The 24,030-nt window shown below is 36.7% G+C and overlaps 1 protein-coding gene across 2 annotated transcripts; it reads left to right on the forward strand.

Annotated features, from left to right (window-relative positions):
* The first annotated feature begins 345 nt into the window (after nt 1-345).
* On the forward strand, nt 346-16,920 carry LOC136851884 (uncharacterized). Of its 2 annotated transcripts, none has more exons than XM_067126215.1 (17): nt 346-515; nt 927-995; nt 1,147-1,440; nt 2,394-2,699; nt 3,372-3,668; nt 3,937-4,209; nt 4,624-4,914; nt 6,196-6,483; nt 7,207-7,494; nt 8,013-8,306; nt 10,469-10,804; nt 12,360-12,608; nt 12,933-13,232; nt 13,476-13,626; nt 14,130-14,239; nt 14,609-14,687; nt 16,736-16,920. In XM_067126215.1, exons 2-17 carry the CDS (start codon nt 944-946, stop codon nt 16,815-16,817), a joined length of 3,690 nt encoding a protein of 1,229 aa, XP_066982316.1. In that variant the 5' UTR covers nt 346-515; nt 927-943; the 3' UTR covers nt 16,818-16,920. The 2 variants fall into 2 exon arrangements, with proteins under 2 accessions (XP_066982316.1, XP_066982314.1); XM_067126213.1 differs by having other exon boundaries at nt 378-560.
* Nucleotides 16,921-24,030: the final 7,110 nt, after the last annotated feature.

Consider the following 24,030-nt stretch of genomic DNA (forward strand, 5'->3'; position numbering starts at 1 on the left):
ATATCTTAAACATAAAACAAATTAAGTATAATGTTATATATACATATAATATATATGTGTGACTGTTCAGCAATGAAGATACAACGCGCAAGCTTGTTATTGTAAATTTAGAGGTTTTGGATGCAAATTTCACCTCAAATTTAAACGCAGAATTTAATGATGCAAGAGAAACAACTATCATTTTTTCCTGCCAGTTATTACTTTAATAAAACTCAATAAAAATTTGAATGGAAGTAGAAATTTTGGAAAGGTGAAAGGGTACGTACAAGCAGACGTTGGATGGGTGGGGAAGGGGATGTTGGTGTTAGAACGGGGAGGGTGAAGGAGATAGCTACTGTATCAGACAGATCCACATGGCAGGCCGTCAGCTGCCCCGAGATAAACAGTTGGTCTCGGAAACTGTGCTTAGACGTTGGTCAGACTTTAATCATCCTCAGCTTTTCCGTCTTCTTTCTCTTCAGTTATTCCTGTGCGTGACGTAGAGGGAGGATTTAATGCGTAATTGCTCTCTTCAAGTGAGTGAAGATAGATTGTTTTCGGACTGACAGTACGTCGAATCGGTAAGAATTTTCTTTCTCTCCAGAACATTGAAACAAAACTGATTCGAATTTCGCAGGGAAGGAAGGAATCTGTTTTCACTGCAATCTATTTTGTGAACTGTAATTTTGATGTTGTCATGATAGTCAGAAAGAATAAAGAGCATCGTGCTTATTTATTCATAAATTAAAATTACTTGGTGAAGGGATAAAGCTTCCCTGTTATCTCAAAGTAGCGCTCCCATATGTTGTCTTTAACTGATAAGGTAGTATAACGGGAGATTAAAAAACCAGTGGTTTTATGGACAGTCTGACATCACACGTGAGAGAGAGAGAGAGAGAGAGAGAGAACCTATGATTCTCTGACAGAATGTGCAATCTTTTTCACAGAATATGAGTCTGCGAACATGAAAATTCTTGCCCTCCTGTTGGCCATTTTACCACTCACCATTGGAGACGGTTAGTATCATCGATTCCTTGTGATAATACCGTGACCAATCAAATGATTTCTACTTGTCTCTAATTCAGATCAGCCTATTTTCGTCTTTTAAATAAGTTGTGAGAACCACTACAACTGTTATTCAGAGCTCTCCGATTCTTTCCGTTACAGTCTTCACAATCCGAACGCTTGAGAAGATAAACAGTGAAGATTCTCCCATTTTAAGGGTCTGCTTTGATGGTCACCTGACAACTGACTTAAATTCAAGTGAATTCAAGTTACAAATTAGCAACAACTTTACGCAGACAGTCTTCCCTTCAGTATCTGCTGTCAGTGAACAATGTCAGATGTTCAAAGTCAACCTCGAGCACTATTCAGGTCCCACGAGCTTCTTGCTGACGTTGCAGAGTCGTCTGGCAAGGAAAAATGCTTCACTTGCCTACGGAAGCGTTACGGTTACACTGAGTAAGTGCTGCGAGTTTTCATCCGTTGTATAAACACTGGTGTTCCCAGGGCGTCAAAATTGACGTCAGAATTTAAATAGTTCTGCAACTACATCATACCATGATATATCAAGTAGGTTATGTACAGTACCTTAATTTTTTAAAATTTTATTGCTTCCCAGCGTTAATAAATGTAGATGAAAAATAAGGTAAAGGTATCTGTGGTTCTTTGTCTCTGGGCCATTCAATAAATGAAAACACTTGCCGGTATAATAATTGAGACTAAATTAAAATATATACATGAATTGTTCCAATAGAAAAAAAATAAACTACGATAATATGCTTTGCTGTGGAATGGTTGTCATAAATAGCAATGAACTTCGTATTATTGGAAAGGCAATTTATTGAAATTTAGCATGGTGCAAAAACAATTTATGTATCTCTATCGTTTAATTTTTTCCGATTATTCTCTGACATGTATGAATAGAATTTTTATTTTGGTTAAATTCGAGTTGTCATTTTGACCTCTCTTTTATGCACAGTTTTGTTGAAGGTACTGCGACGACAAATTAATACAATTCATTTTCTAAATGTCGCCTAAAAAGAATATCCAAGTATAAAACTAACTTTACTCGATCTTCAAACAGACATCGTGACAAGCAAGTTATCTGTAGAATAGTAAAAGTATTTTCATAATTTTCCTAACTTTTCGAAACGTTTAGAGGAAAAAAGTATACCTTAGTTTAACCAGACCACTGAGCTGATTAACAGCTCTCCTAGGGCTGGCCCGAAGGATTTAGACTTTTTTTTTACGTGGCTAAGAACCAACTGGTTACCTAGCAACGGGACCTACAGCTTATTGTGGAATCCGAACCACATTATACCGAGAAAAGAATTTCTATCGCCAGAAATAAATTCGAGGTGACAAGAAACTCACCGTCCGGCCAAATTTGTAATTAACTTAAATATCCCCAGAAAACATCAACTTCACGGGTGTGTGGGTTGGGAACTTGAGGAAAAGACAGGACGGGCTATCTGTCCGTATACAACACGACTACAAAGCAGGGAAGAGAGAGAAGCTCAAAGCCAGCCTCGTTGGCCTTGACACTGAAAAAGTGTTCAACTGCAAAAGTTCACCTTGCTATTTACTCGATGTGGACGATGACCTCAGGTATCACGAAGTTCAACTCTGCCTCTCCAATGTCGCTTCGACTGACACCAAGGGATGCCAAGTTTGCGAATGGAAGGCCCCAGAGAATTCGAAAGAGCAGTTTATATTAGGTGAGCAACATTCATTCATGTATTTGTTGACGATTTTCTACTCATCTAGCTGTCTATCAATTCAGTTTAGTGGTTTTGCCCACAATAACAGGTTTTCTGAAAACTAATGGTATTCTTCATTCCAATTCGTTGGTTTTTGCAGGTTATTAATATCACTCAAAATGGAAAAAGTATCTTTAATTTCTATTCATTGAGGATGTAAGAATATTTTGTTATGGGTGTTTTGTATACAGAGAGAGAGAGAGAGAGAGAGAGAGAGAGAGAGAGAGAGAGAGAGAGAGAGAGAGAGAGAGAGAGAGAACTGTTAAGGTTAATGAAAATGGAAAAGTGTGGTTTTAGAAACCTTTTTTTTATGTTCAAATCACTATATAAACAATAACAAAGGAAATATGCAGCAAATACAATCCATCAACAGCACCACTCTGCTATTCGGTAAATTTCCAAGCCCAAAGAGAACAAGAATTATGTTATAAGCCTACGAGAATCTAATTTGAACACCTAGAACTCAAAAACGAATGGCTGAAATTCTGTAAAGTGATAGGGGAAGTGACGTTACGTTAGGCTCGTGAAGCAAATCCTAGATTTTCATTGTTCAAAGCTTAGTAAATGCTGATGATTAATGGCAGCCTAAAACAATCTCCCGTCAGTAGCATCAAATATTTTCTTTTGCAGATTTACCAGAGCCGGATTCAATTGTGCTGACGTATGGGAAAGATGGAAAGCCCTACATCTCCGTCGTAGGTCCTTTTGATGACACCACGGTGTCCTTGGAAATCGTTCTTTACAGAGGGGGAGGTAAAACGTACCATCTCATATCGGCCGCGTGTAACGCCTCTTCAAAAGGCGGAAGTAAACTTTGCAGAAGCCCAAATATCGTTCGCTTGAGCGGCCAAGGACAGTATAAGGTTCTCCTTGTGGCTCTCGGCCAGGATGGAAAAGTCACACACTCTTCGGCTGCCTCTTTTGAAAGTAAGTTAGCAGCTGGGAATCAGTTATAATTATAATTATAATTATTCGGAAGATGAGCCCTATTCACATGGAACAAGCCCACTTGAAATTCAAGCTTCCGAAGAATATGGTGCTCATTAGGAAGTAAGAGAAGGTAAAGAGAATACAGAGAGAAGAGATCTGACTAATTAAAAAGAAAAAATAAATTTATATTTTGAATTAGTGGTGAATTTGAACAGCCATTTGAACACTAATTTGAAGCTGCATTCGTATTACTCACCTTTTACAGACTTCGCAACCAAGGTTGTCCAGTTGTCCTCAGACCTCATTGAGGTCCAATGGAAAGCTGCCGAGGGAGGTGTATACGAAGTAAGTTTGAATCAGGACGTTCCCGGCGGGTACAACAACGTAACTGTGCGTTGTGGCGGCATGAACAGCTCGTCTTGCTCTGTATATTTCACGAAACTCGACCAGAAGACCTATGAGGTCCAGGTGAAGAAGAATGACAGCGCACACAACGCCGTTGCCAGGGTGACAACGCTTCAGGAAGAAATACGCGAACGTATGATTTCCCTAACACTTTATCTTTTTAACGTGAAAATGAGACATGCCCAAAGTGTACATCTTTTTGATGCTTAGAAACTGAAAATATATGTGTATTATGAAAGAAAGATTTTAGAAACGAATTCATTGCTGCATTCTAAGACGACAGCCTATTAACTTAAATTTTCTTACTTATATATTTCCATTTTATAGTCTGTTGCATTTATTGCATCCAGGGCTGCATTAACAATCATTTTGTCTTTTATTAAGTAGGGAGTGTTTCAAAGGTTTTCCTAATTACTCTGCTAATGACTACAGTGCGGTGAACAGTTTTCCGAGAGGTAAATAAAAAAAAAACAGCTAGACATCCCTCCTTATTAATCGAGAACGGCTAACTTAGCTACTGACTAATTTACCTAATCCATACTTCCAGACTTGAGAGTCTTCAGCGTCCTCCATGGCATTTCGAATACACCAGACGACCGCACAAACCTGACAGTTTGCATCGAGGAAACGATCGACAGCCACAGTTACGACCTCATACTGATTGACCGGTGGGGAACAACGCTGAGGACGAGGAGCCATCTCAAGGGGTCGCACATTCTCTGTTTCCCTCCCGTGGTCATCGACTCCAGCTTCGACGCGTCCCGTGAAGTCCGGGTTCTGGTGAAGGCCGAAACCTTGCTTCGGTCGTTCTACGGAGATAGCGAACTTTTCCTCTTGGGTAAGGGGCGCTTTGCTTCGTGTTGCATGAATGATTTTACACGATCGAGGTTCGGATTAAAGTCGTGTCTTCCCCAATCAAAGTCGTTTATATTCACTACCAGAAAAGTGTTAAATTTCTACTTTTCTCTGATTTATTTGATCACTTGTGTCCTCTGAAATTTTGTCTTCTGATTTCATTAGAAATTCATGGTTCATTGTTTGCACGTTCATATATTCTTTATACATACGTACAATGCAGGCATTCATATAATTGTTCTTTGAAAACTGAAATGTCTGCGTGTGGAAAATAGTATACAATCAATATATATACAGCATTATACCCGCACACACACACACACACACACACATATATATATATATATATATATATATATATATATATATATATATATATATATATATATATATATATATATATATATATATATATATATATATATATATATATATATATATATATATATATACAGTATATATAACTTTTCACCGTAGTTGGTTGCTGCAAGTAATATCAATCCGTTTCTCATCAAGGCTCTTGAGATGAGGTTCCCAGGCCCCATGACCTTCTGTTCTAGTTGTGACCTGTATGTTTGTCCTATAGCTAAACGATTATCTATTGCGCGTCACTAGCGAGACCCATGTTTAATAAAATGGTTAAGAAACATCCGTTGACCCATTTCCTGCTAAATCCAGTGAAGACCTGTTGTCCTAAGAGTCGAATTATGTACCTGTTAGTTAGTCTATTTGTGTAGGATATAGCCAGGCTTATCTCAGAAGCCTTGTTGAGAACTGAGAGGTAAATACCAGGAGATACGCATTGTGAAACGAGAGGGCTTTAATGTTCAGGAAATATGAGTTGATTAGTAGCTGATATTACGGAAGTCTTCTGCACAGGAAGTTCATCCTAGATTCGGCAATTATATGATGAATGTCGCAGTGACTATTATACATTTTTTTTCCTTTTTTCCTGGAACTTTTCCTATTGGGAAACTGCTTAGTTTTGAATCTCCGTTGAGTAATTTTGTGTACAAAAGTCTATAACTTTCTTCATGATACAGTTGCATTTCTAATAAGCCCAAGTTTATTTTCCAAACAGATGTCTGAATTTCACGTCAGAGAGGAAAGTCTAGCAGAGAAGCTTTTAAAATTAAAATGTTTTAAACTCAGATACAGAGTAGTGCAGTGCAACTGGACAACCTGTTTTTTCTCCTCTCTTATTGAAAAGTCTTTATTCCTCTCTTATTGGAAAATCTTTTCTCTCTCTTATTGGAAACTTCAGGCCTCAGTCCAAGTGACGATAACAAGATGCTCACGGTGGACCAAGTCGGCAAGCGAACTGTCAGAGTGAAATGGCTGAACCTGAACGACGGACAAGTTGCCATTGGCAACGTCTTTTCTCTAACTGAGGACGCCATTGTGCGTTCGGTTAACAGAATTAGCTGTCAATACAGAGGCGAGTGTGGGAAGTACGTGCACTTCGTGGGCAAAACAGTTTCCTTCCAGATCACGGAGATGGCAGAGGATTTGCAGATCATACACGCCCAGATGCATTTTGCAGACATCTTCCGTGAGTTACTCGTCAAAGATTTAATTGCTTACCATACTGCACTAAGAGGAAGTCAGACTGTTCTTTCTCATGCTCCCTTACCATTTCAGTATTTATTGTTTCCTTTCTATTTGACGTAAGTTTACTCTACGGTTTATCTGTGCAGGAGCTTTCATTATGATTGACACAAACAAATGCGATACTTTGTAAATGATGCACGACCATTTCACTAATCTCTCATTACAGTCTTCTGAATGAGGCACACTACGTTCAACGTATTGCAAATAAATGGCCACAGCACCTCTAGGAAGTTGCCGTTTTAGCACTTCCACTGTACTTAAAAGCACAGTAGACATCAGTAGGTGTCAACGTTAAAAGTATGGAAGAAATTGTCTATGCCTCAGTTGTTCCCAACATATATTTAGCTACCTGTTAACTTACAAGATATTTCTAAGAATAATACTTGCCTATCACAAGTACCTCTTAAAAAGTTAATGATGTATTTTTTAATGTACCTTTTGCATAAAAGATACCAAAGATGATGCAACTGTACGCAAGTGAAAAAGTCATGGTTCGTATTTCTATTGCTCTAGGGGTGGTAAAGTGGTGGTCTAACGGTGTCATTTATTTTAGCAATAAACAGCACAAGCATATTAGTTTATGCCCGTGGATCGTCTACAGCTATTTAAGATATAAATTCACAAAAAAAGTAAAATTCTATCATCTTCAATCCTTTCATTAAAGCCATCAAGATCATCAGCTCCACGATCGACTGGTCAGGGCGGGTAAAAGTTTGCTTTCATGAAGTCAAAGAGGCCTATCGGTACGAGCTGGGTCTTGAGTTGGACCACTCGACCTTGATAGACGATACAAGGTACCCGGAGACAATCTCCTCTGGAGACCGGCAACTCTGCCTGCTGAGCCAGTCGCAGATCGACGCAGGGCCTGATTCTGTCGTTACAGTCATTGTCTCAGGTCTAGACCGCCGTGGAACGCTCTTGGCTGCTGGGAACGATTTGATGAAAGTCAATTGTAAGTCTACTTATCATATATGCAGTTATCTAAATTATTGTATTCAGGCCATAAAATATCCTTAGTTGCAGGCTAGGTTTAAAGTTGACAGTGTCATTAGAGTTTCAATCATTTGTTAAATTGATTATTCTCCTATTAATTTATCTGTCTAGTCCATCTTTCAGTATCTGTTGGGACAATCTTAAATCATCAATTAATAAAGTTTGCTTACCTGATATTGGACGAAGTAGATATATACAATTAATGAGCATTATTTTTCTGTATATAATTTTTATGTTCACAAATTCCGAGGCACTTGGCAGAAAATACACAGTACTTATTCAAGGAAATGACATCAAGCCACAAATAGGCCTATTCACGTCAAAGTAAAAAAAAAAATAATATCGATAGAGAAGAGACAGATAATTTCATACAAATCTTACAATATGGTCGAAATTCCTAGCTGGCCAGGAGACGACAACCAGACATACAATGCCAGCATGCCGGAAAAAGACCTAAACCTCCATCTTTTCCCCCAGTCTTCAGTTCCACTCGAACTGTTTTGGCAGCCAGTGCAATGGACGGCATCATAGCATCATGGGGCCATATGGTGCCACTGAGAAACAACGAAGAGTATCACGTCTCTTTCAAGCCTCTAGGCTCACCGAAAGAGCAACAAACCGACGTCATGGTAGCCGAGAAACAGCTGTTTCACAGGTTCGCGGAAGAAGGAAGAGACGACTTTGCCATCTGCGTTCGGCCCCGAGAAAAACTGCCGAAGGCTGTCAATGGGGAAGCATGCAGCGACATCATCCACTCCAGTAATGTTAGCGGTAGGTAAGGTTCTTTCCTTGATGTCTTCGCTATCAAGGGTTGTCTGGATAAGTTTTCTCATAATAGCGATAATATGACATGGCGCAGTAACGTGCAATGAGTCACAAATCATATCGTCCACTGACTCCATGCCCTCCTCTCTTAGGCTAATAATATACTTTTTACAGGAAAACATGTAGTAAAATTTTCAAATATTTTTATCGATCGTAATAAAAGAAAGACAAACAACGACTATATATTTCGAATTCACTTTTCATCTACACACACACACACACACACACACACACACACACACACATATATACTGTATATATATATATATATATATATATATATATATATATATATATATATATATATATATATATATATATAAATAGTATATATGTGTGTGCATATATATGTTGTCAAGATGCGTACCAAGTACCTGGTTATTGCACAACTAATCACAAAATTCAAACATTTACCTCACTTTAGCCAGATACCTGAACTTTCATTACAATAAGAATTACGACTGAGTATTCTAAAGGTAACAGTGATCCCTTAAAAACTTGTTAATCACATGAAAAATCAAACTAAGTTTATCAAGATTAATGTGAGGTATCCACTATTAAACAAGATATATACTAGTGTAAAAGGGCATCACTCCATCAAACAACTTTAACTGTTTCCTTGGTCTTAATCCACTTCAGCAAAACTAAAGGAACAAAACATGTTTATCACTTTTTCCTTATGCACACAATTAATCCTATTCACTGGTGATCAACAAATGAAACACTGTTCTTTTTAAATTTTAAATACAAAAATTTATTGGTAAATTCAAAATTTATAAACAGAATTCACAATCCCAAAAATTTACTATTAATTGAAAACAACACAAAATTTAATTAATTCTTGAGTTAAATTATTAAACAAAACTAAATCACAAAGACTTTAATTTATCAAGAAATTAAATTAATCAAGCAAAATTTAAACTATCAAGAATTATTCAAGATTTGAAAAGAAAATCTTAATAGGTGAAAATTAAATCAAGTACGTAATGTTAAATCATCAAGAAATATTTAAAATGCTAAGTAGATAAATTTTAAATCACCAATATATTTTATGTGAAAAATAAAGATTGCAAACACAAGAACACACAAAAATACACACAAAATTTATCAATAATAATTTCACCAAGGCAAAAATTCTCTCAATACACCTTATCATAACATGGTAATAATAAGTAAAATTCACTTTACCTTACACAAACTTGTGAAAACCTTTGTAAAATCCCAGAATATGCAGCTGCTTGGATTAAAAAAACACACTTTTTTACCAGGCACTGTTACAAATTAAATAATTTTACTAAACTCAGATCTCAAAAGCTATATCTAATACCAGTGACTACAAATATATTACATTAATATTACTCTCTTTTTAAGAATGAGAGAGAGAGAGAGAGAACCAAACTGATCGGTCTCTAAAATCAGGATGAATCGATTTTTGGATTCCAGTAGAAATTCAGCAGTCATATGACATCATTCAGGCATTTTGGGTGCGAGATACAAAAATTCTTCTAGAAAAAGGAAGGTGACATCACCTCTGGCAAACGTTTTGAACACAGTCTTACAAAACATGACACAGCTGCCATGTGGTTCTGTGCAACACTTGTCCATATCTTTCAAAAGGGCATACGTGACCAGAGTCATGTATGTAACATTACAAAACCTTCGTCTTTTTCTCGTATGAGACAATGCTTCTACAGAAATCTTTAAACGATCAAACGGATGGCAAGTGTTATTCCCGACCTGTCAATCAACACGTGAATTAAAACAAAGTGCTCTGATGGCAACTGGAGTGAAACAAACCCTTCACTTGATCTACACTGGTGGCAGATGGCACATCTGGCCAGAAACTCGAATCTCTCTCTCCAGCTACTATGCTTTTATCAAGAAAGATACTATTAATTTTAAATCACTAAGTCTTTTGAGATCTGATACCACTACATAAGATATTTCAATAATCATTATCATTATACATAACACTTGATAAATAGAAGAGCAAATACATCAAAACTATGGGAGGATATACATATTACAAGGCAACATCATGAAAATATGCATATACATCTATATATAAACGAAGAGGAAGTACAATAATTATTCTAATTTGCCCGCAGCCCTGCCAGCTATTCCCGTGGAAGAAATGAAACTAAGGACAGCGTCAGCCGAATCCATTCTGGTCACATGGAAGCCTCCGAAGAAAGAGGATGTTTCCAGCTACATCGTGTCCTGGAACCTGGAATATTTCAGCGAAGACGACGAGCTTCCAGCAGCGGACAAGTTGTTGTACATACTGCCGCCAAGTTTGGTGTCTGCGGAATTCAAAATCCTTCCAGAGGAACAGATCAGTTGGACTCTGCACAATCTCAAGGAGAACAGCAGGTACCAGGTGTGCGTGGCAGCTGTGGAGAGAGGTGTCATGGGTCACAAGACCTGTGGCCTGGTCGATCTAGGTCAGTAATATTTGGTAATGAGGAGTTATGGAGAGAAATAAAATGACTCATTTTATCAAAGGTTTACATCCCACAAGGCGTTTATAATTTGCCCAGTATAATTATTCAAATAATTGATTTTTAAAAGATATTATTCCTACATAATTCTTAGACGAATGTTCACTTGATGTTCTAATATGTACATTTTTAATTAAAAGTTATAAAGTATCTCAAAACAGATGAATCCGAGAAAATAAAATACCAAAAACAACCACGTGGATATTAAAAGCTTGTCAATTTTTTTTTATTTTTACTATGCTCATATAATGAATCTTTGAATGTCTATTTGACATACAGCGTAAAGTAACCTAAAAATATTTAACTTAGGAGAAATCTAAACAAGTACTTTTTCCATGGTACACAGTGTTGGAATACGGTTTTTTTTTTTTTTTTTTTGTCGTAAGTAATATGTTCAACTAGGCTTGCCAACTACCTGATCTAGAAATCCTGGAGATCGCGTACAAGCAGTACAAAGCGATACATTAGTTATGAAATGATATATCATTTATCTGAATGATACATTTGCAAAAGCTGTAATCCATTTAAAAATAAGGTGCCGAGTTTCTCCATCATTAAATAAAACAAAATTGTGTTAACTGAGAAACAATACAGTGAGAAGAATGAAACATATATATATATATATATATATATATATATATATATATATATATATATATATATATATATATATATATATATATATATATATATATATATATATATATATATATATATATGTATGTAATTGTAACAACCACAATGCCCTCTTATATATAAATATTATATATAATATATATTTATATACATATATAAATATATAATATATATATATATATATATATATATATATATATATATATACATATATATATATATATATATATATATATATATATATATATATATATATATATATATTTTCATTCTTCTCACTGTATCTATACATATTAGAAACAGTACAGTGAGAATGAAACATATATATATATATATATATATATATATATATATATATATATATATATATATATATATATATATATATATATATATATGTGTGTGTGTGTGTGTGTGTGTACACATATTATATATATTATATATATATATATATATATATATATATATATATATATATATATATATATATATATATATATATATATATATATATATATATAATAATGTATATTTTACACTTTTTCTTTGGCCCACTGCCTACAATTTCTTAAAAATGGAAATCCCATTTTGTTTAAAACATAATATTTTTCTAAAATTGCGGAAGGTTTTGAAGCCATTTCGGGAGACGGGAAAACATACAGTAATACTGGAGAATCCCGGCGAATCCGGGAATGTTGGCAAACCTATGTTCAACTATCCTTGAAATTTGAAGAAATTGCTCTGAAACTTATCCACTACGTTTTGATTTTGCGTCTCATTTCTCCCAAACTCTAATAAACTTGTTATCAGGTGCATTTAGAGAGCCCATTCTAACAAACAGAATTTTCCACATGCTTTACAGACGCATATTACCAGTTGTCTTACCCGCTCGACGTCAAGTATAAAAAAGGAGTTGTCAAGTGGGACGGCGAGATGAATTGCACCTGCCACGTAGAATGGAAATCTTTGACGGAAGGAACGAGCAACTATGCTGAAGTGGAGGGTAATTCTTACAAACTGGACCTTGGACCGGGTGTCTGGGAGATCACAGTTCGGAACGTCACGGGAGGGGTAGCAAGTGGGCCATCTAAAATTCGCGTTTCCGTTGAAGGTAAGAGCTGGTTACCATTTTGCAGATGGATGTACATCCCTGTCAGTTTCGACAGGCTGTAATAACGTTTCGAACTGCTGGTATTATATGATAAAATGCATTGCATAAATGTATGTCCTTTTCCTGTGTGTAACTGCGTGTAATAACGATAACCAAAGGGTTTATATCCTTGCCGTCTTTGAGAACAGGTCCAGCTTTCTCTCACAACTGACCTCTAAAGAAGTATATAATAAATATGTTTTAATCAGGACTTCGCATACCGAACCTCTTTTATATAACCGTAATTTTTAGGTATACTAAAAGATTTTAAAAAATTATTTCCAGGTATAGTTATTTCGACCAAGCAGACTGGTCAAGCGTCCCTGACTATAACGTGGAGCGAAAATAAAGACATACCCTCAACAAAAGCCTCCAATACCACGTTCGCGTATGAGGTCACCTTCTCCGGGGGCGGGAAACCACTGGGCAGTCCCACAGTCAAGAGATGCTCTGGGCGGATGGAAGACTGCTCTGTGCAGTTCACTGACAAGCTTATCTCTCCGAATGATGAGATATCTGTCAATGTCTTAAGCCTGAATTCGAGTAATTCGGCGAGAGTATTCCATCGAATACGAGCCATTGAAAGTTAGTCATTATTATTATTATTATTATTATTATTATTATTATTATTATTATTATTGCTGTTGTTGTTGTAGTAAACTGTGTTATGATAATTAGACATCTGAATTATTTTCAAAAGTGGTAATGGATGTAATGAAAGATTCATTTGACTTCTTTATACTCTCATTGCGATTATACTTAAGGTACGCTTACTTTCAGCAAATGAAATCACTCACCGAACTGACTTCTTAAGCTTCTTTTCCTCAGAGATAAAATCGTTATCAGCGAAGATGGGAGAGAGCGATTCAGCTGAAGTCACCTGGGATAAAGTCTACGAGGCCACGAGATACAATTACATCCTCTACAACAATCAGAAGCGCGAAAGAATTCGCCTGAGCGGAACCCAGCAGGAAAATCAGTAAGTGAATGCAAGAGAAAGATTATTTTGTCTAGAAGTTCCTCGTTGGCCGAGTCGGTAGAGTTCTCAGCTAGCACTCTGCTAGGCCCGAGTTCGAGTCTCCAGCCCGCCAATGAAGAATTAGAGGAATTTATTTCTGGTGATTGACATTCATTTCTCGGTATAATGTGGTTCGGATTCCACAATAAACTGTAGGTCCTGTTGCTAGGTAACCAGTTTGTTCTTAGCCAGTAAAATAAGTCTAGAGCCCTGTTTTAATCAGCTCAGTGGTCTGGTTAAACTAAGGTATACTTAACTTTTCTCTGCCTAGACAAGGTGGAATATCTTGTAGCTGATCTTCCAAGGTTTAGCTCATAGCTATGCTGGAAAACATAGAAATGATTGCTAAATACACTGGCTTATGATGCATTTACATAAATATTTTATAGGGTATTTTTTTATAGTTTATGAAAGTATGCTTTTACAAAGATTACTTAGTTTTTCATGGATTTTCTTTACCCCAGTTTGCAGATCAGCATTTCCGAACTCGAAGGTTGCATATTTGCAGTGCAAGTCTGCATAGGCGGGAACGCTTGCGGTGACTTCAGTACGGTGACATTAACTGGAACAAATGGTATGTAAATATTTTGTATTTCATTTGACCTCAGTTAATACTAAGGAATTGATCTTCACTGCTGCTTCGTCTTCTGTAATTTTGTGTCTTTCAAATACTTAAACAGTGGTATAGTAAGCAAACTGGATCGATATCAGTGATGTGTTATTTTCAAAGGCTAACATGTTTATTTTTGTCCACTGTGGTTACAGCATGATTATAAGCATTCTGTGCTCAAATTCATTATTTTGATCTGCTGTGAGGATGTCAGCAGTCTGGGGTCTAAACTATATTATCAAGTTCGCTCTACACAGGGGAGAAAATAGGGGAGGTTAGTGGAAAAGGTGATACGGTATATACTTCCTTACCCGCGTTTCTTGATTCCTTCAGAACGCAGTATCATCTACAGTTTCGAAGTCGCCATCGCTGGAGCGGCTTTCTTCATCCTTTTAATTGCCTTCGCTTTCCGGTAAGCTGACTCGAAATGACCGTCTACGTTTTTGCTAAGAGAACTGTTTGTGTGTGTGTCTGTATGTGCAGGTCTTATGTGTATGTGGGGGTGGGTCGGCAAAGGTTAGTGAGAGCAAAGGGATATTGTGTAGCCTATAACATAAGAGCCCTGAACGATATGAACTTATCCTAAGAAGACCAGTTTTCCTCTGGTATATGAAAATTCTAGTTTCCTAAGCTATAGACTTATAAACTTAAAATGTCTATAAAAAGAGCAGGTTGCACTGTCTCATCCAGCTCTTCGTTGGGCTCAACCAGCTCTTCGTTGGGAGAGTCGGTAGAGCTGTGGACTAGCACTCGCTAGGCCCGAGTTCGAGTCTCCGGCCGGCTGATGAAGAGTTAGAGGAATTTATTTCTGGTGATGGAAATTAATTTCTCGCTATAATGTGGTTCGGATTCCACAATAAACTGTAGGTCCCGTTGCTAAGTAACCAAAGTAACCAGTTTGTTCTTAGCCACGTAAAATAAGTCTAATCCTTCGGGCCAGCCCTAGGAGAGCTGTTAATCAGCTCAGTGGTCTGGTTAAACTAAGGTATACTTTTGCACTGTCTCACTTCCGGCCCTCTACTGTAATTCAAAGCAGGCTTGTCTCGACAGAAAAGAAGAATGGGCCAACACTCAATAATCTGCTCTTTGAAAATATATTGAAGAGACCTGAAGAAAAGATACTTAATAATAATATTATGATTAGAATCCGAATAACTGTTATCAAGCAGACAGACTAGAATGAAAACATATGCACATTGACATTCGGAAGTTCGGTGTAGCACTTGAGATATTATATCCAGATGCACCCATCCCCTCAGTGATAATGTGCAGAAGAAAGTACGACAGATAAATAAGATAGACTCGATTTTTGCACGTATTTGAGGTATTTGAGCCGCAAAAGAGGATTATTGGCATGTAATCCTGATGGCGTCTGTTTGATGCTATACGGACGAACACCAAAAAAAAGCAGATCCTATTTTAGATTAAGCAAGATCGTCCTGTCAGTTTTGTCTGGGCTCTCTCTCTCTCTCTCTCTCTCTCTCTCTCTCTCTCTCTCTCTCTCTGATGGTCAGAACTATACAGATTTTACAACTTTCATCAGAAAGGGAATAGAGATAATATAATAAAGTTGACAATACATCACTAAGCAAAGGTAATTATTCTACTGATTTAATTGGTTCATTGATGAAATTCACAATCTTAGTCTATCTGACGTTAGATGTTAATCAATACTATCATCAAATATGCAATGTGGACTTTTATGCGATAAAAGTAACTCATTCAAAATAAAGATATTTCAGTTACTTAAAAAGAAAAAATGCTATGGATTATGTTTTTTTTTATAAAGGGGCTACTGGCTGTTATTCCTTCCTCTGGCAAAATTAAGTTTTCAGAAACATTCATGGTGTCAATTATCCGCTTAACATCACGAAACAGAAAGGAGTTATGACATCTCTATTTTGAGTGTTATGTCATAACTACAATTGTTGTTTCTTACCTGCGTGGTAGAGAAAGATGATATATGAATATACATTCAACGATCCCATACTTCGTCTGAGAGGTCCGAGGATGAAGGGCGATTCTAAAGCGGTATCTTCTTGCTTGTGTTTTATAACTTTTATTTGCTCTGCTACATTTAAGCGGGCGTAGAAGAATATACAAAATACAAAAGCGTATATAATAGAATCATGGCAAACATATGAGCATCGGAGCTCAATCAACAATTGGGAACAATATCCCACATACATGAGGTAGAACTTACGGGATCGAAGTCTGTGTGTCGGATTCAAAACTAACACAATGATATTTGGTTACACTTAAACATTAAAGCATGATGCAATGCTAGTGCAATAGCTCTGAAATGAACGTGTTACCGACGACGTTATATAATTATATATGTCTTGCGCTTACGTTAAAACACACATGACAAAAGGTGCATATTTTGTGTAGTTTTCTTTCACGTCTAGAGGACACGGCCTTTCCATCTTTAAGAGGCGTTAACGAAATATTATCTTGCAGAAAGAAGAGTTCCAGCGGCCAGACTGGAAGAGACGGACAGCAGACCCGCGCAGACGCTGGACGCATTCGAAAAAGTGTATAAACATTTATAGTTCTTTTTCCCTTTCTTTCATGAGATTTGTTCTCAGGTAGATATCTAATCACGTTGTCAATCAATTCTTTTATAATAAATTATCTATTTTTAATTGTCTGTGATTCATGAGTACAAGACCTTTTTTTATTTTTGGGAGGTTTGTTTATGTACGAAGCTGCAGTAAAGTCATTAACCTTGTACATTGACTTCATTGTAGCCAAAACTTCAGAAAAGCAAGGTAAATATTAACGGGAGTGGTTGCCTTATGCAAAACTGGTTAGCCAACCTTCTCCTTTTAACGTGCTTGTTTTCCCATTTGTATGGGGTAAGCACGATAACTTCTTTTTGAAGGACTTTGATTTGGTTTTGGGGTAGACTGTAGTCTCGATCGGCTGCCAATTTATTTTCCATATGCAACTCATCAGAGAAGACCACATCACAGCCATTATAATTTTAATAATTTGCCAAAGTATCCGAAAGTATCGTAGATCCTAAATCATTGGTGCTCTGTCAATAACCCATTAACGCTCAAAGATTTTTATATTTAAAAATAAATAAATAAATGAACAAAATTATAAACAGACAGAGAAAATAAACAAAGTCTATAAAAAAATCTTTCCTTTTTCATGTGGCCGGAATAAAACAAAACTAAAACAATTTTGTTACTAAATGTCTTTCAGGATCCTCACTCTAGCTCAGAGCAACTGAAGGAAAAAGCTCGGCAGCGGATAGAATCTTTCTTTATTCACCCAAAGTTGTTAGAAGCAACTTTGCTTTGTCATTTCGAAACTTCATGCCAATAAATAAATAAACACATATATAAATATTTGTCTGTCAGCTTAAGTCATATTTATTGTACCTCAAGGCTTCGAGGCACAATGTTTACACTAGCGTTAAGCTGACAAGGGCATGAGATATCTAAAAAAAATTCTATTAGTCTAGATTTAAAATTTTCGTTTTATCATGAGCAATGACCTTCACATAATTTTTAGTTCAGTATATTTTCTTTATTGATTAATATCTGAATATAACACTGATACCAAATTCTAGTAGAGTCTAATGACAGTGGTCTTCCAACTTTTTAAGACCATCGCCCACTTTAGGCATTTTTCCAAATATTCATGGCCTACTGTCCTTCAGATTTAGCATATAAATTATGTTCATAATAAAACATACAATACCAGGTACTTGAGGAACTTTATTACATTTTCTTTACATGTTCAAACAGAATTTTCATAAATGCATTATATGGTAAATGTATCTAGGAAATTTTCATGAAAGTTAAATTTAATAATCCAGAAATCAATGACTGAACTTTGATTATTGTAAATAAAATTCATGTACTGAACCTTACGGCTTGAAACATGGCCAAAAAATAAACATAAAACTCAACTTCTCTGCTGTTCATGGTAACCACCAACTCAGGTGAGGCAGCTAATGAGATGGATGTACTTGTTTCATATCTACAAGCTTATCAAATCGGGGGAGAATTGTGGACAAGGCACATCGCATGTCATCCTCCACCTCTAAGCGGTTTCTTGCTTTTGTTTTGATTTGAAGTAAGGTAGAAAAGCCTGATTCACATAAGTAAGTGGAGGAGAGAGGTCGAGGTGTTTTTAGTGCACGCTTACCAATTCTAGTGTATGATGCACTTACTTGAGCCCAGAATTCCTGTACAGAGAGCTCTTTTTGCAAACACTTTACACCAGAATCAAATTTCATTTCCAAGTATTCATCTTGGTCAGGGTCTGGCACAGAATCTGGCTCAATATTATACGGATCTGCCATAAATGACAGATCTATGGATTCAAGATCAGGGAAGTATCAGGAAAATTCTTGACTCAAATTTTGAAGACAAGGATCTAGTCCTTTTTCACCTTCAAAAACTTCACAAAAATTTTCAAACGTTGCAAAATTACCGGCATTAATTTTCCTAACCCAGTTCTGGATCTTAGAAATGAAGGCACGCAATGAGCCAAAAAAAATGAATTACAGTTTTGTTTTTACCCTGAAGTTTCATTTTTTTATTTCTTTTTTTTATTTTATTATCTTATTTTTTATATAGTTAATTTATTTTTCATTATAATCTAGTTAAATGTCCGTGGCCCACCTGAAAACCAGGCCATGGCCCACCAGTGAGCCATGGCCCACAGTTTGAAGATCACTCTAATCTCTCAAATACATTGCTATAGCAAAGTCCAACGTGCTTTGCAGCTAAGCCCCGCCCACTGATTACGTCACAACCATTCCTTGAAGCTGACTGGTTGGCAATGGTTTCGAAAAGTTGGTTAACCTTTGGTTCTTTTCATCTTCATTTATTTTGTAATGATTGTTTTACCGAGCTAAAATACGTTCTGCTGATTATCAAAAGGAAACGTTATTTATCTCCTGAAATAAAATTATAATACGCATCTCCCTAAAAATGGTAAAAAAACAGGAAAATATGAATGAAGCCAGGAGTGTTCTGCGATGCTGCAGTGTTGTGTTTCGTAAATGATGTTCACTTGAATCACTGGACAATGATAATTACCGTTTGATATTGTCAAGCGTGTTCTCCATTCTAACTTTAAACACAAAGACTTTCTCAGAGCTATGCAGACTGGTATTTCATATTGATTTCAGGAAATTTTACTACATTTTAAGTCATAAAATCGATTTCATTGCAATCGTTTACACATTCGGAGGGATGACAAGCAGTGACTGCACTCTACAGAACCAGAATATGCTTATGTTTAACTTAAAGCTACAGTATGGTAGGCTATACGAGTCATACTGGATATAATTTGCTGAGAATTTTCTTAAGGACATTTTCTCCTTTCGAAATAACAGGACCATAAAAAATTACGTAGACCTATAATGTCCTATGTCTTTATGACGTTTGGATTATAGGCCTATCTTATATTCAGCCGTTTTACTGTGGTTCTTGCTGTGGTTATTCTTGTTTTTGTTGCTGCTGTTATGGTGTTTGTAGTTTTTGAAAAAATTTTATATGGCAACCTAACATTGCAGAATAAACATAGACCTATTCATAAAATACTGGTGTAAAGAATTATCTGCCTATTCTTGTTAACTGAAATTTAGTCATTTGTTTTAATTAAAAGTAATCGAGATCTTTATGAATATAGTCTACGCTAGAATATTCTCCTAACAACAGAGAGAGAGAGAGAATTACTGACTCATACATCCTTTTGTCCAACAGGGTAATCTACAAGAATGCCCCCAAAAGCAAATTAATCATGGGCTACTCGCAAACTGGTTTAGATCATCTCACACATAACTTTTCAACTATAATTTATTTTCTTTTTCTTATTTTTTAAGTATCTTATGATTCCTTCCTACCATAGCCTTCATTTTCACAGATATACTACAGCAGCCTTATATTTACTCATAACAGTAATATAATTTGTTATCCCTTTTGTGAATATATTTTCAATGCAGTTCACTGAGAGCAGTTTGATAGTTGTGTGTAAGGCTGAAACAGTCCTGTGATTGATCTGTATGTGCCATCCGGCTGCGTGCCCACAAGTTTTACTTTTATTCTCTGTGGTATCAGTGGCGTTACAATTACTTTGGCCATCCACGCATGTATGTGTATGTGCACTTTTATTCTCTGTACATTCCATATTCAGTTCCTCGGAGCGGGTTCCATTCTCAGCTACCACTTGTTGGCCGCTAGTTCGATCCGACCGGCCATTGAAGAACAAGAGGAATTTGTTTCTGGTGATAGAAATTCATTTCTCGCTATAATGTGGTTCGGATTCCACAATAAGCTGTAGGTCCCGTTGCTTAACCAATTGGTTCTTCATAAAAATTCTAATCCTTAGCCCTATCATGGAGTTGTTAATCAGCTAGTGGTTAATTAAAAAGATATACTTATTTCCATATATAATGGAGTTGAAACTACTATATTAATTAAAACTCTATTTCCAACAGATTGTAGAAAAAACTAAAATATTGACGTGTAGGTCCCTGCCCTGTCATCGTCTCAAAATATAAGAATTTTATGTGTAGGCCTATGCCCCTGTCATTGCCTCAGAATATAAGAAATTGAAGTGTAGGACTAATCTCTCAATGATATTAACATTTGACATAGCTGCAGAAGTCGGTGCTTCATTTCAGTTAATGTGGTCTATATGGGATCGCTTATTTAGGCCAACACCAAATTAAAAGAAAAAAAAAACCAAGCTGCTTGTGTATTTAGGCTGCGCATGATAAAAAAAAAAGATACAGACAAAATGATCCAATATCTTCATAATGATATAAAACTTATATCTTTTATCGGAGATATCAATTGCATACTTCACAACTCCGGGAACTCAAATCTGCGGTGACATGATTCATGCACGAAACTCAACATGACCGAACGGAGTCAAATCCATACTGGCAATCATTTGGACTGTTAACTAGTGTGACGTCATTGCCCCTTCGAGAGCAGGCCAATCACTGGCATGCAATGGGGGGGACTTAGCTATAAAGCTAGGTGGACTTTGCTATAGTTTACATTATTCATAATGAAAGTAATTAACGCCTTATTTTCACTCATTCCGGTGGCTCTCGGGACTCATGGTAGCCCCTGGTCGCTTGCACCAGACCTCTCCACGTTCCCCCGTTGAGTGCTGCATCCCTCCAGTTATTCTCGGGATCCTCCACTCACAATTCTCTTCGATCTCTGAACACATTATCTTTCCATCTCATCCTCGGTCTCCCCACCGGTCTTTTCCCTTCTACTGAATCTTCCAAAACCATTTTAGGCATTCTGCCCTCTTCCATTCTATCCACATGTCCAGTCCAACGTATCCTCTGCTAGATTGTCTGGTTAAATCTCTCATTTCTTTGTTGTGACCTCTTCTCCAAACACCTTCATTTATATCGTAAATGGACCTGTTATTCTACGCAAAATGTTATTTTCAAAAACCAGCAGTCTCTGTTCTTGACGTTCAGTCAGTGTCCCGGTCTCACAACCATATAGTAGGCTACCACTGGCCTGATAATGGTGCTGTAAATTCTTAATTTGGTAGAGCTTGTGATGTTTCTGCTCTTTAAAAGATGTTGTAGACTGAAAAAACACCTGTTCCCTGCTGTAATTCTAGCCAGAACTTCTCTCTCCATCTCATTTCTGGATGTCAACATACTTCCTAAATATCTAAATTCCCCTCACTTTCTCAATATCTGCCACATTTTGTTGTTGCTGTTGTTGTTGGTTGTTCCTTGACAATCTCATCATTTTGGTTTGACTTCCACTGATCTCTAGTCCCACTCTGGCAGCAGTTTCTTTGAATGGTATATACAAACGTTCTATATTTTGTATATCTGTACCTAAGAAATCAACATCATCTGCAAATGCAAGAACTTTGGCACTTGTATCTCCCAAGATGACCTCACCCTCAACTTCTTTGATACTCCGCATTATTTTAAATAAAATTAGGTTAAACAACATTGGAGATAGAAGGCATCCCTGTCTCAAACCTGCTTTAATTTCAAAACATTCTGTCTTTTTCCTTCCCACCTGGACACAACTCTTACTATTCCTGTAGCATACTTTTACCAAGTTTATAAACTTTTCTGATACACCAAATTCCTTCACAATATTCCACATTGATGGTCAACGGATGCCACGATACACTTGTTTAAAGTCTACAGAAACCTGCCACATCTCTCTATTATACTTCCAGTGTTTTTCCATGATTTGCCTAATAGTAAAAATCTGGTCAATCGTTGATCTTCCTTTTCTAAACCCACATTGATATTCGCCCAATGCTGTCTCTATGTAAAGTTCTAATTTATCTTTTATAATTTTGGCTAGTACCTTGTAGCAGGTTGGCAGAAGTGTAATCCTTCTATAATTAGCACAGTCTGTCTTATCCCCCTTTTTATGTACCGGCATAATGTTGCCAGTTTCCCATGTTGTTGGTTTCTCTTCTGTTCTCCAGATCATTATCAGAAGCCCAAAGATCTTTGAGTGTAACATCTCGCCGCCAGTCTTAAGGAGCTCTGCTGGTATGTTATCTAAACCAGGTGCCTTATTACTCTTCAGGCTATTGATTGCATTCTTCACATCTATCAGCGTTGGTTCCTCCACTGTCAAATCTGGTGCCTGCAAATGTCTCCCTTCAATAGGATTTACTGGGTCTTCTATATTTAACAGCTCACAGAAACGGCTCTTCCATATCTCCAGTACTTTGTCCTCCTGTACCGTAATACTTCTATTGGCATCTTTCACTGCTCTGCTTCTTGCTTGGTATCCATTCTTTATTTTCCTGATACCCCTATAGCCTTCCCTTATCCTACCATTGGTCATGTTTCTGTCCATGCCATCCAGCTCCTTATTAATGCATCTCTCTTCTTTCTTCTGTTTATTCTCGTTGCTGCATTCTTTTCTCCCTGAAGTTCTCTCCTATTACCTAATTATTCCTGTTCTGTAAGAATTCTATTTTTGTTTGTTTCCTTTCATCCGCCATTATTCTGCAGTCATCATCAAACCAATGTTCGTTATGTGTGCTCAGTACCCGATGGTTTCCTCAGCTGCTTTTGTAACAATTTGTTCTACGTTTGCACATTTTTCCTGGAGTCCTATTTCTCCACCTTCATTTAGAGTTGTTAAACATCAAATCTGTTTCTAATTTCTATTTGGTATTTCACCCTACATGTCTCATCATTGAGCTTATCAGTGTCAAATTTTTCTCTCCTTTCAATCATACTGTTCCTTTTCATATTCAACTTCATCTTGACTCTGGCAATCACTAAGTTGTGGTCTGAGTCACAATCAGCTCCTCTGAACTAAGTACATCCATCTATGAACCTCTGAATTTGTGTTGTGTATGTGATCGGTTTGATTTCTTATAATTCCATCATGTGAATTTCATGTGTGATTGTGAATTTCTTTATGGGGAAATATTGTGACGCCTACAATCATCCCACTGGAGTTGGCAGATGAAGCAAGCAATATTACATCCTCCTTTGGTGCTTGTTCTACAACCTCCTAGAAATTTCGTAAAAATCATCTTTCTCATCATCACTGCTCTCTTCTGTGGTGAAATATGCACTATTACTGACAGTTTAAACCATTTGACTTATTTTAGAGGTTACTAATTGTCATGGACAATCCTCTATACAGGCCTAACATTTCTGAAGATAAAGCTTTAGAACCATTTCAGTAACTTAGATGCTTCTTTTACGTGCCTGTGATCATTCTAGCAAAATTCATAACGTTACAATAATTCAT

Source organism: Macrobrachium rosenbergii, chromosome 24 (assembly GCF_040412425.1).
Source record: "Macrobrachium rosenbergii isolate ZJJX-2024 chromosome 24, ASM4041242v1, whole genome shotgun sequence".
In the NCBI taxonomy this organism is placed as follows: domain Eukaryota; kingdom Metazoa; phylum Arthropoda; class Malacostraca; order Decapoda; family Palaemonidae; genus Macrobrachium; species Macrobrachium rosenbergii.

What these genes read in the sequence shown, in the direction of transcription:
- LOC136851884 (XM_067126215.1), top strand. Translation starts at nt 944, where the DNA reads ATGAAAATTCTTGCCCTCCTGTTGGCCATTTTACCACTCACCATTGGA. An exon ending in TCAGGAAGAAATACGCGAAC is followed by an intron (nt 4,210 to 4,623) that starts GTATGATTTCCC and finishes CCATACTTCCAG; the next exon opens with ACTTGAGAGTCTTCAGCGTC. An exon ending in CGATTTGATGAAAGTCAATT is followed by an intron (nt 7,495 to 8,012) that starts GTAAGTCTACTT and finishes CTTTTCCCCCAG; the next exon opens with TCTTCAGTTCCACTCGAACT.